This window comes from Sinocyclocheilus anshuiensis, unplaced genomic scaffold (genome assembly GCF_001515605.1).
Source record: "Sinocyclocheilus anshuiensis isolate Anshui unplaced genomic scaffold, SAMN03320099.WGS_v1.1 scaffold154, whole genome shotgun sequence".
Taxonomy (NCBI): Eukaryota; Metazoa; Chordata; class Actinopteri; order Cypriniformes; family Cyprinidae; genus Sinocyclocheilus; species Sinocyclocheilus anshuiensis.
The window spans coordinates 402,666-415,223 of NW_015546101.1; the positions used below are offsets into that span (position 1 = coordinate 402,666).

The following is a 12,558-nucleotide window of genomic DNA, read 5'->3' on the forward strand; positions in this document are numbered from 1 at the left end:
GCTGTGAGATATTAATTCTGCCTCCAACTGGGCCAGGATGAGCCAGTCGTCGAGGTAATTGATAATACAGATTCCCATCTGTCTCAGAGGGGAGAGAGCCGCATCCATGCACTTCGTAAAAGTGCGGGGGGCCAGAAACATGAGCACGGGGAGGCGGGGCCGCCTTCCGCGAACGAAGCAGACTGCTTTTGTGGTAAAAAGTGGCCCGTGTCTGTGAGCGCAGCCATAGTGACACACACAAATTTGAAAAGCTGTCAGCGGCAGCATCTCCTCCGATCTAGAGTGCAACGGGGAGAGCGAGCACGCGGGTACAGTGCAGGCATGCGATCGCTCAGACCCGGTTGCTTTAGCTCCCTGACTCCACTGTTTCTCTCTCCGAGGCTCGCTGAGAGAGGAGAAACGGGAGAGCGGGGCTGCCTCCAGTGAAGGCGGTCCACGAGTGGAGAAGAGCGAGACTCATGCTCGAGTGAGCATTCCGTCTCAGTGAGAGTGCAGTCTCTGCGTGGGGTCTGCCCAGACAGATGACATACTCATTGCTCTTCTGCATCGTGCAAGTTTCCCTGCACGAGCCACACTCGCAGAGCGACATTTGCAACAACGTCGCTAGAATTTGCTCTTTTAGGGCTTACCTGCTAGAAATAAGCTCTTTTAGAATCTCCGGATGGTGGCAGGGGAAACGTACCGGAACTGCTGCGTCGCTGTAGCGGCGGAGAAGCAGGTCAGCTGTGCTGAGAGGTCCCGATTCCAGCTGCGAAGGCGTGTCAACGGCGAGCAGGCTTTCAGGATCAGCGATGAGCGTAGAGTCGTCGCTGAAGGAGAAGAAATCTGAGAATCCTGTGGCGAGCGCCCCCTTATATAGCCAGATGCCCCGCCCATTCTGGCGGGCTTTGTCGCCATAGGCTCATGCAGCTCCGCTGCCAAGCCATTGGTTCATTTTTTAAGCACTGCACAAACCAATGGCCATGCAGTTTCACTGCGTGAATGAAAAGGCTTCAGTTCAGGAGAAAAAAGGCTCTTTTCCCATATGCGTCTTAAGCAGACGCAGTACGAATGAAGTATCGAAAGGGAACTGTGGAATATGGTGCAATCTTTCCTTGCCTTATAAACAGGCACCCTTTAATAATTTTTTGGTTACTTCCAAAACAAACAAGTAACCATGAGAGGTAAAACTAAGCTCGTATCATAGTCTCCGCCTCAAATAGCAGGTGTGGTCTGTCACCCACTTTTTTTACTACATAGTCATAGTACACTATGAGAGAACAAAACATTGTAGTGTTATAATTTTTAAGAAGCTGAGAGCAACTTTGTGTATTATATGTGTCACTTTTGAGCAAAACCTGTGGAAGGATGATCTAGAACACAAAATGCTGTATACAAGTTTTTGTCTTTCTTTTATGACAGGATTTGTAATCAAGATAAGTGAGCTAAACTGGACAAGCCTCATACATTACAGTTGTATATTGAAGTGATGTATTTTTATAGCAAGTGCAAAATAATAATAATTAACAAAATAATTAACAAAATCTCTTTTCCATATTTGATTTCTCCCATCATCAAGACCTCAAGCAAAACACAAGGCGAAGTGCTTAAACATCCCCAAAAAAATGTAGTTCTAACTCCAAAAATTCAGAGACACATTCAAAACTTCATTGAGTTTAACTAATAGATTTGCTAAAATATATTTCTATACATAATTGATACTTTGAATGCTAGGCAGTATATGAAACGGAGATGATGTGGTCATGTGTTTACATGGTTTGTCTGGCTAATTTAAATGTTGCCCATTTTGATGAAGCGCTGTGATTTCTGCCGTGCCATCTGATATTGCCTGCGTGCAAACTGGGCACTGTCAATTCCTTCTCGCAGTCTCTGTGGAGTGTGAAGCAAAAGAGGTCAAAGAGGCCACCGATTGTTCTTGACAGAAAATGAAAATCAGTCATTTTGATAGCAATGTACTTTTACTCAGTATAAAGGCATGTGAGCATGAAAGAGATAAAACTAGTGCAACCTGTGCAACTAGCTTAATCACAACTTGGCATCTGTGAAACAGCAAGCTAAATGTACTGTAAAATGCCCAGTGTCATATTTAACACTGGGCATTGACATTTTGCTTGCCAGTTTCACATTGATGAAATTTAATTCATTATAGGAATAGTTTACACAAAAATAGAAATGAGCTGAAAATTTACTCACCCTCAGGCCATCCAAGATCTAGATGAGTTTGTATCTTCATTGAAACAGATCAGGAAAAAAATTACCATTACATCATTTGCTCACCAGTGGATCCTCTGCAGTGGATGGGTGCCATCAGCATGAGTGTCAATAAATCTTATAAAAACATCACAATAATCCACAATGTTTTTATAGGCTTTTTGAACTCTCATTCTGACGGCGCTCATTCATTGCAGAGGATCCATTGGTGAGCAAGTGATGTAATACTACATTTCTCCAAATTTGTTCCGATGAAGAAACAAACTAAACTATATCATAGATGGCCTAAGGGTGAATGCATTTTCAGCAAATTTTCAATAGTGAACTATTCCTTCAAAAGCTAAATAATTTTCAAGCAGAAGTTTTCATTTATAATCCACGCACACACACGCAAAACCCACGTCTGTGATTTTTACCTCAGCCATGTCAGCATGTCTCATGTGTATCACTTTCACTAGCGTCTGTCCATCCTTCTTAATGAGGTTTAATTTGTTCTGTTCCTGCACCAACATTCAGATGTTTGTAAAGCAATGTTAATTAGTTAATCATGACTTTATCAGTATGTTTTAAATTATACACTTATCACTGTGCTGTTAGGAAGCATGTAAAAGGAAGCCATTTATGTACCCGGTAATATATCTTCAAATCTCCTCCTTCTTTGCTTGGAGGCCTTTGAAAGTTCTCAAATTGACATTCCCATTCTTTATTGAAATGTCCAATCACGTCGATCTCCTTCACACACATCACTCTCCTGCATGATAAATAAACCAACACACAGCAAGAACATATGGAAAAGGGAAAACTGGCAAAATGCCACTGTTTCATCATTTTTCTGTTGTTGGAATACCTGTTGGTGATAATGATGTTTGTTTTTTTGTACCCTGGGTACTCATAGTGTTCTCTGAAGATCTCTTCATCCAACTGTTTAATCTCAGACCTCTGAAAAACATACACGCTCATACAGCACAATACACCAAATACTGTAGAGACTGCGCCCGAATATTTTTCAACAATAATGATCTGAATCAAAACGAACTAAAAAAGAAAAAACACACACATAGAAAATTCAAATCAGAAAATGCATCCAAAATGCATAAAACTGATCATGGCAAAGAGGAGTATTGATTTATTCCAGATTATTTGGGTCAAAACACAGGCCTCAAGCAAACTCTTCGATTAATACAATTACAACACAGTAAAGCCACATTAAAACAAACAATTACATGACAATTATGAACCACATGTCTTATATAACATATAGTGTATAAAGTATATAGGAAAATACATCAGACATTAATTCCAACATGCACTGTAAAATGCCCATTTAGTGCATATAAATACGTTTGCATATATTAATATGCATTTGTATGTACTGACAATGATTGAGAATAATGTTTACATTATATTTTTAATAAATACATTTTATGTAGACTATAATATTGTGTTAACAGACTTTATATTCATGGAAATGTATTTACAGACATAAATTAAAAGAAACTAAAATGAAGTTTAGAAAAATAGACGAACTTTGGAAGTTCCACATCCTATTTCTAACAAATCTAATAATTGTTTAAATATTAATAATGAAAATCTATTATTGTTTGCCAGTGTGGCTCTAAAGTCTTAAAATTACCTTGTTTTTGTGAATTTCAAATAATATATTTGGGGGAAAATATGATATTGACTAATGAGTTTATGTTTGGATATATTTGCCATTAACTGATACAAAATAAAAGTATATACTGATATAAAACTGATATAATAAAAATGTCTGAGGTATAATGCCGAAATTATTTTTGGCAAAATTAATGGAGACCAATAAGAAAAAACATGTTTTCTAGACAAGAAAAGTAGCACAGCCATAAAAGTGCACAAGACAGACAACTTCAGATGCAGACTTAGGATAATATATAATTTTCTAAACACAATCATGTAACATTCTATTGTAGGTGGACCAGGCTAGACTGAGTCTAGTACTGGATATCCAGTTTGGTTCATTTAAGTGCTACAATATCTCTGTGTTCTCAAATGTTTTCAGTAACACCTTTAAAGGAACACTCCACTATTTTTGAAAATAGGCTCATTTTCCAACTCCCCTAGAGTTAAACAGTTGAGTTTTACCGTTTTCGAATCCATTCAGCCGATCTCCGTCTGGCGGTAGCACTTTTAGCTGTAGCTTAGCATAGATCATTGAATCTGATTAGACCGTTAGCATCTCGCTCAAAAATGTCCAAAGAGTTTCTGTATTTTTCCTATTTAAAACTTGACTCTTCTGTAGTTACATCGTGTACTAAGACCGACGGAAAATGAAAAGTTGCGATTTTCTAGGCCGATATAGCTAGGAACTATACTCTCATTCCGGCGTAATAATCAAGGAACTTTAATGCCGTACCATGGGTGCAGCAGGCGCAATGATATTACGCAGCGCCAGAAAATAGGCTAACTTCCGCCAACATAACCAACGTGACCACCTGCTTGCACAGGGAGCGTGCTGGGGACTATTTTCAGGCGCAGCGGGAGATCGGCTGAATGGATTCGAAAACGGTAAAACTCAACTGTTTAACTCTAGGGGAGCTGGAAAATGAGCCTATTCTCAAAAATAGTGGAGTGTTCCTTTAAGGTAATAGTCCCAATGCCATCTCCCACTCCCAATTTACATTTCCTCAGGCTGCATTTGGGAAAGGACAGAAAAGAGAGAAAAAGGAAAAATTAAATGAGTAGGCAAACAAGAATGAATTTCTTCACAGCATGGCAGGAGTCAGCTCAACTTTGGAGTTTAAGGTCAGTTTTAATGAAGAATACAGCTGGAATTTTAACAAGGGGATTTGGAATTTGGTTGCGTTTAACTCCTCAGTTGAATAATCACATCACAATAAGACAATTGTTTTGTTTTGTTTCCTGAAAATGGTATATTTAAATATGCACTAATTAACAAAAATTTTCAGAACAGAAATCTGAACATTAAAGTCAGGTTCAAAGTTCTTGTTTTATTTTTGTTGATATTATAGAGTTTAAAAAGTGTTTACAGAGGGGATTTTAGAGAGAACCTTTTTTTTTATAATTCCATAAATCAGAAAGTGCTGTTAACATTCAGGAAAAAAAATAAAATCAACAAATTTTTAGGAATAAAATGTAACATAAATTAGGATGATATATATGAACAAATCCCTCTGTAAAAATCTTCCGAATATAAATAGGAATAAAACTGGAAAGTTTGGTGCATGTAAGTCCTACTGAAGTGGAGCTTTCTGGCTCAGCGCATGAGGAATAGTCTGAAATGCGACAATGCTATGGAAGCAAAATAGTCCAAAATCTTGAAATTGACCAGTTCATGAAAAAAACAATGGTTTTGCCTTAATTTGTCAAACTGACTCCAATCCTTCAAAACAATTTGGCTGTTAGTAGTTAGTAGTTGTAAATTAAAACGGAGGGTTATGCTGATTAAAATCCTTCCCATCGGGGTCTAGTAGCCTGGTCAGTGGGGTTGACAGGTGACCTCACCTGAAAGAGGTCATAGCCCTCCGACTCATGGTGGTTGTAGGGCCGTATGATGCCGTCCTCTTGTATGAGACGCACTGGCCTTAATTTAGTCACCTCTTCAGTCGATTCCGCCACTCTGCAAATCAAGTCAGCAATAGCATGTTATATAACTCTCACAAAGACTGTTTATTCATCTAAAATGCGTGGGCAATGGGTGAGTCATTCTTAACAACAGGTAGTGAACAGAATCTACTCGATTAAATTTCATCTGAGCATGCCCGAACAGCCTTGAACAAATGCAATTCATCTCAAAGAGTCATTTCAAAATCATCAACCTACAAAGTTTCTTTGTGCTATTGCGTGCAGAGTCTGATTCCTTAAGCCCTCTCTCACCTTTGGTTACTTCTACAGTGCGAGCATGGAAAAGCAATATGATTAGTTCATACAGACAGAGCTGATCGATTCAAGTGTATAAGATGGAGAGCAGAACGAATGGTGATGATTGAGCGCATATGTTAGAGAATCACTGGAGGGGTTGGGGAGGCATCACTGTTCCAGCTTGTCGTGAAAGGTTTGGCATGAAAAAGCCAGGGGCGGGAACACCACAGATTGGCCAACTCATTTTTCCAGGGCGGAATTAAAGGCATGGGTGCACAATGTGATTGGTTAGCCTGGTCATCGACTGCCTTTGAAATCATAATGCTTCTTTTGCTATTGCTCGGAGAGCGCCTGGTCACGCTAGGCAGTGCTGTATCATAGAGTCCAGTGCATCAGCAGTGCAGTGAGCTCATGCAGTGGACTTGGTCTGACAAGCAGAGCAGTCGGAAAGAGGGACATTATCCAAAGTTCAGCCAAAATTATACTCATTTACACATCCTCGTGTTGTTCCAAATCTGTACGACATTCTTCCTTCTGTGGAACACAAAAGATGAGTTTGTCCATATAATGAAACTCAATAGATGCTTTTCACATTAGGTGTCAGTCATTGTGGGTGTCAACAGCAGAAGTCGTCATAGTTTGGTCAATTTCTAAAACAGCGGCAAACTGACACAACAACAAATATAATTTTTGAATTTCTATTTGCTCCAATAGCTAAAGTTAAAAAAACTATGTATGATAGCGTTTCTCTGACTTTATAAAAGAAGAAAAAAATATGAAGAGACTGATTAAATTGGTCAGATTTGTGTGTATGTGTGTGTGTTTTTTCTGTTTGTTTGTCTTTTGATATGGATCTTTGAGCCTGAAATAAAGTGAAATGAAAAAAATATATACTCTTTGCTAGATTTATGATGTTAAAGGTGCAATATGTAAATTTGTTTTATTAAAATATCCCAAAACCACTAGAACAGTGTTATATATTTTGCTGACTTGTGTACTTACATTATCCCAAATGTTTCAAAGAATGTTTAAATCCAGAGAAATAAGCAATTTTAACTAGTGACACGGACCGTGTCTATAGTGTCATTGTGTCGCCTGCCAATGACGTCATACACCCTCGATTTCCGGTTTTGTTTTGTAGAAAACATGGAAACACCAAAGATGCTTTAATATGTTGTGCATTTTATTAGACAGGTGAAGACCGCACAGAGTAGCATTATAACAGAACTTTCAAACGTATCTAGTATGATAAAACAGCACTGCTTTACCCCACATACGCACGGCCAGAAGGAGCGGAAGCAGTCGACTGTGGCATAATAAAAGCTCCGCTGCTTTCGAGCCGTGTCACTCACGTCTCTCATTAGCAATTGCTTCAGCAGCCTCGTTTCGCTTCGACGGCTTTCCGCCTCACTCTGCTTCATACTACGATGTTAATAAATCTTTAATACATTAGCTCATCCACGAACATGATTTCTGCCTGAGTCCCGTCGGATTGCGTCGGCTGTGGGGATGAAGACGACAACTCGCATGATTCCACACTCAGTCACGGCGTCATCAAACTACGCCTTTGTTTCTTTGTTTGTTTTGAATACGCGCCCTCTAGCGGCGAAAACGTACATATTGTACCTTTAATAACTGTGGAAACTCGTCACCACTTACAAACTTGTCTGTAAAAAGGGTCCACGGACAAAAAGACAAACATTTTAAAAATAACTTATTTTATGTTCCACAGAAGAATGAATTTCATACAGGTTTGAAATGACATAAGGGTGAGTAAATGGTGACCATTTTTATTTGTTTGAACTATTCCTTTAACTATGATTATAAGGACATTACACACCATTTGAACCTTTGGTTTAAAGGGGTCATATGATGCGATTTCAATTTTTCCTTTCTCTTTGGAGTGTTACAAGCTTCGGCCAATCACAACGAACTGGATAGCTGGCCAATCACAGCACACCTCGCTTTTTCAGACCGATGAGCTTTGTAAAAATCGACGCGTTTCAGAAAGGCGGGGCATAGAGGAGAAACAATAATGTACAGTATGTGGAAAATAATGTGTTTTTTTAACCTTAAACCGCATAAACACATTTCATTACACCAAATACACAAAATAATGTTCTTTTTAGCAACATCATATGACCCCTTTAAAGGACCATTTCCCTTGAGCATAGTTACAAGTGAGTATATGTGCTTATCTATACTTTTGCTTCTCTCTATGCTCCTCTGCTCCTGCCTGTGCTGCTCTGCTCATCAGACTTTCCATTGGCCCCAAAATGCACCAGTGAAAGGGGTGTAGAGATCAGAAGCAAATGTAACAATGATGGGAAAATAGGCACATGTTAATTACTCCAGTTATAAGGGGATTCTTGAACTGCAGATTATGGCAGAATGCTCTGCACTACAGCTCACATCCTTTGCTTCCCATGATGCAATGCTTACCTTTCAACCATTCATACCCTGTAGATTAAAAATTCTTTCATGCTGCAAAATTCACTTTTTTTGGACCCAGGAAACAAGCAAACCCCACTGAGTGAATGCAGAGGGATCATTCACCGTCATGTCTTTGGGTAACATAGGCACATACATTCACACTTCAGTCATTCAGTCCTTCATACGCACATTTGTACACATATACACTCATGAGCTTCCAAATACTCACTGAACTAAAAAGAACAAACACATCCAGGAATTAACTTATGAAAAACATGAAAGAAAGAGTCACAAAATTAGTTGACACAGGAAAACAAAAGCAACACTATGTGAGAAAAACAAAAAAAACAAAGACAAAAGAGACAAATTAGGACACTGACACTCAGTTGACAGCCGACAGTATATTAGAAAATTGCCACAGGAAATTTGTAACTAAATATTAAATATTTTTCTTGTCCTTTCAGAATGGATAGCATTAATCTAATCTTCTTTTTCAAAATGGGTATGTAAAGTGCACATCAGTGCTTACATAATATGATACATCAATATATCTCTTCCCTAGTAGGAATGACAAGATTTCCACTCTGCAAAAATGACTAAATGTGGGCCCTCCTAAAACCGCTTGTGGTATTATTATGACCACATATGAGTTTTTGGGTTCAAAATATTGCTTAAACAAAAATCATTTGAAAGTAAGAACCATGCGTTTAAATGTTTGGGGTTGATAAGATCTCTTATGCTCAACAAGGCAGCATTTATTTGATCAGAAATAGAGTAAAAACTGTAATATTGTGAAATATTAAAAATAGCTATCTCTCTATTTTATTATATTTTAAATCTATTTAATGTGTGTTTGCTGAATAAGAGTATAAGTTAAAATAAAACTTTTGAGCGGTGGTGTATGTACATGGCTGTTCGAATGTGTGAGTCAGTGTTTGTATTTGTGGATGTAGATATAATATTCATGTGCATCTGTGTCTCACCTTTGAATGCCCTGAAAAGTACTGCTTGCCATGTCTATGATGCCCCCTGTAGGTCTGGCCACCACTCCAACCAGGCCTTTCCCAATGCCCTTGAAGAAGCCTGCAGCCCCCTCTTTCTTCGCCCCTAAACCCATGACGATATATTATGCATCATATTTGTGCATTTTCAATTCCCAATCATTTTTGGCATCACTGAATACAAAAAAGATCAAATTCATTCAAGTGAGTGTTGCATGAGCAGTAAACCGCCATACCTTCCACCGGTTTGGTCACAATTCCTGTTACTCCACCAACCACACCCTGAAGGAGAACAGAGAAATGACAGAAGTCAGATCATGCTAAATACAATGCAATGGTATTATCTATAATGCACAAAATAGAATGGCAAATGCTTTGATGTCGTCTTGGATGCTTTTTTATTTGTGTAGGAACTTGTGTTCAGTACCTTGAGGAAACCCTTTCCTCCTTTAGCCAGACTCTCTCCAAAGTCTTTAGTGGGTCTGTTCATCTCCTCCCTCCGTTTCTGCTGATACTCTTTGTCCATAGTGATGGCAGCCAAGCCTTTTCCTACAGTGCCTGTTATACGAGACACCATCCCAGCTGCGCCCCCTAGGAAGATAATGTCGAAAATAATCATGTGCATTAAGGATCCTCTGTGAGTATATGTGGGTTTGAGGGAGAAAAGCAGTAAAGCAGGGAGTCTTACCCACTGTGTGGCCCAGTAAACTTCGAACACCGATAACAAGACCTTCTGCAAATTCCTCAGGTCCTTGAACAGCCCCCTACACACACAAACAAATGTTATCAATCTAAAGTAGACCACACAAATCATAACTTGATAACCTTGTAAAACATGACACGTGAAAGAACAGTCATAAATGTAGAAGTTTTTTTTTTAAATCGAACTGTAGAACCACGACACAGAAAGCTAAAAATATATAAATATAAAGTTATATAAATAAATAATATATATATATAAATTTATAGACATTTAGACATTTAAATAATAATACAGCAGGCTGCATATATTAAATTAAATTCAATTAAAATTTTAATTTAAGGATTAAATGATTTGATGGTCATTTTAGTAGCCATAATACATCATTACATGCATTATATTGATATTTTAAATATTCCTCAAATACCTGTGGTATCATATTTGACACTCTTTTCTATGTGGATGGGCTGATCTAGGTTACTCAAAGCTGTACTCATATCTGGCATTTGAAAGTTAACACACTCACATTTGTAGTGAATTAAACGATGAGGCCTGAACAGATAGATAAATGAACAGCATGTGTCAGACCTGGATGGGCTCGTAGAAGAAAGCCTCCACTCCTTCTGATAAGCCTCGGATCAGCCCGAATGGATTTCCAAGAACATCCAGACCCAAAACCAGCACGTACATCTGCGTTAGGAACTATGAGGAGAGAAAGAGACTCTGAACGTCCTCCTGATACAATGATTTAAAGTGAAAATGTAAGCGTGTTGGAGAGCGTTTGCTCATGGAATGAACTCTGACATTGCATGAGTGTGTATTTAGATCACCCACTTGCTCAGAGTAGTGTCTGATCACCGCCCACATCAGTTTCTCCCGTCGGTAGAACTGATATTTCACCTCAAAGTAAGCCAGTCTGAAACAAAGAGTGAGACAAAAGGATGTCAGTCGATGCCCATGTGAAAGTCATTATTAGGGTGCATGCACAGCTCAAAGTCTTACTTGAAAATCAGATCATCTACATCAGTGAGTGTGGCACCAATGCTTTTGAGCAGGAGGTTGACGGACTGGATGGCGACCATATCCCCCTGCTCAGATTCATCTCCACTGGAGCCCAGAGACAGACTCAGGTGCAGCTATAGGAACACACACATAGTTTCCTAGGTCAATCATAAACAATTACATGTCATTTTACAGTTTGATGCGGCTACCTGTCAAAGAAATCCTTTTGCAATTTATCAATCATTTGACATTATTAAAAAATAATAAATGCATTTAAGATTTCTATTATAAATAAATCCGGTTCTTTTGAACTTTCTAAATCAAAGAATCAAAGATCACAGTTTTCACAAAAATATCAATAATAACAACAGTTTTCAGCACATACAATAATAAGAAATGAAATAAGAAATTTCTGAAGGATCACGAGACACTGAAGATTGGAGTAATGGCTGCTGAAAATTCAGCTTTGCCATCATTTAAAATATATTAACACAGAAAAGAGTTATTTTAATTCAATATCTCAATATTACTGTTTTTCTGTATATTTGACAAATAAATGCAACCTTCTGATGCAGACTTCTGATGCAGAAATGCAGACTTCTTTCAAAAACATTACAACACTGAATGGTAGTGTATGTAACTGTCCTGCCATGCTATTGCATGTGGAAAACTGAAACTAGGGAGCAGGTCTTATCTGAGATTTCAAATTTCTGTGACAAGTGACCCTGAAGAGAACATGTGCTGTGTTTTGGAGTGGACAGCGGTGCTGGCTCATTACTTTAATAGGAGAGATGTGGAAATGCTCAAAGAAGCTGAGGCCTGAGGTGTCTGTCATGGAGCTCTCCATCAGCTGAGCCTGCAGCGCCTCCAGATCCTTCTCTATCAGCTTATTCTGAAGCAGAGGGAAACACATACTGACATCTCCAGTCCCCTCTTCATTCACATTGCATAAAGCCACACGAGATTACAACACAAAAACAAAAGTAAGTAATTATGGAGGAAGTGTTTGCCACTGCAATCATTATGGATTATTTTATGAGTAAAAATATGTGACAACAACACGTGTCAGAAAAAAGCAGTAGTTACCCTCTCTTTACTATCCTGGGAGTCGGTAGCTGGGGTAAACAAGGCGAGGATTGCTCCCAAGAAGCCCTGATCGATCTTCACTGCCATCTCCTGCACTAATGCCATAAAGTACCTACACAAAAACAAACAATGCCAGTCAAAGGCTGGATCTACTTGTTCTTTATTCTACTCTATTCCCCAAATTAAAACAATAGTCATCAAAAATAAAAGTAATCAAAACTATAAAATAACAAATAGAATTATTGGAATTGTGTAGTGCCTATATAT

The 12,558-nt window shown here is 38.6% G+C and overlaps 1 protein-coding gene across 1 annotated transcript in view; it reads right to left on the bottom strand.

The window, feature by feature from the left end:
* Window positions 1–1,371: 1,371 nt before the first annotated feature.
* Window positions 1,372–12,558, bottom strand: part of LOC107700353 (vacuolar protein sorting-associated protein 13C-like) — a 51,660-nt gene continuing 40,473 nt past the window's right edge. Inside the window, exons 69-82 of the mRNA XM_016501982.1 lie at window positions 12,292–12,403; window positions 11,984–12,097; window positions 11,206–11,339; window positions 11,038–11,119; window positions 10,792–10,905; window positions 10,192–10,267; window positions 9,931–10,094; window positions 9,740–9,785; window positions 9,486–9,609; window positions 5,713–5,827; window positions 3,059–3,150; window positions 2,839–2,962; window positions 2,628–2,711; window positions 1,372–1,869 (exon numbers count right to left, since the gene is read on the bottom strand). Coding sequence (XP_016357468.1) covers window positions 1,771–1,869; window positions 2,628–2,711; window positions 2,839–2,962; window positions 3,059–3,150; window positions 5,713–5,827; window positions 9,486–9,609; window positions 9,740–9,785; window positions 9,931–10,094; window positions 10,192–10,267; window positions 10,792–10,905; window positions 11,038–11,119; window positions 11,206–11,339; window positions 11,984–12,097; window positions 12,292–12,403 — 1,480 coding nt within the window. The 3' untranslated portion in view covers window positions 1,372–1,770. The remainder of the gene's footprint in view (window positions 1,870–2,627; window positions 2,712–2,838; window positions 2,963–3,058; window positions 3,151–5,712; window positions 5,828–9,485; window positions 9,610–9,739; window positions 9,786–9,930; window positions 10,095–10,191; window positions 10,268–10,791; window positions 10,906–11,037; window positions 11,120–11,205; window positions 11,340–11,983; window positions 12,098–12,291; window positions 12,404–12,558) is intronic.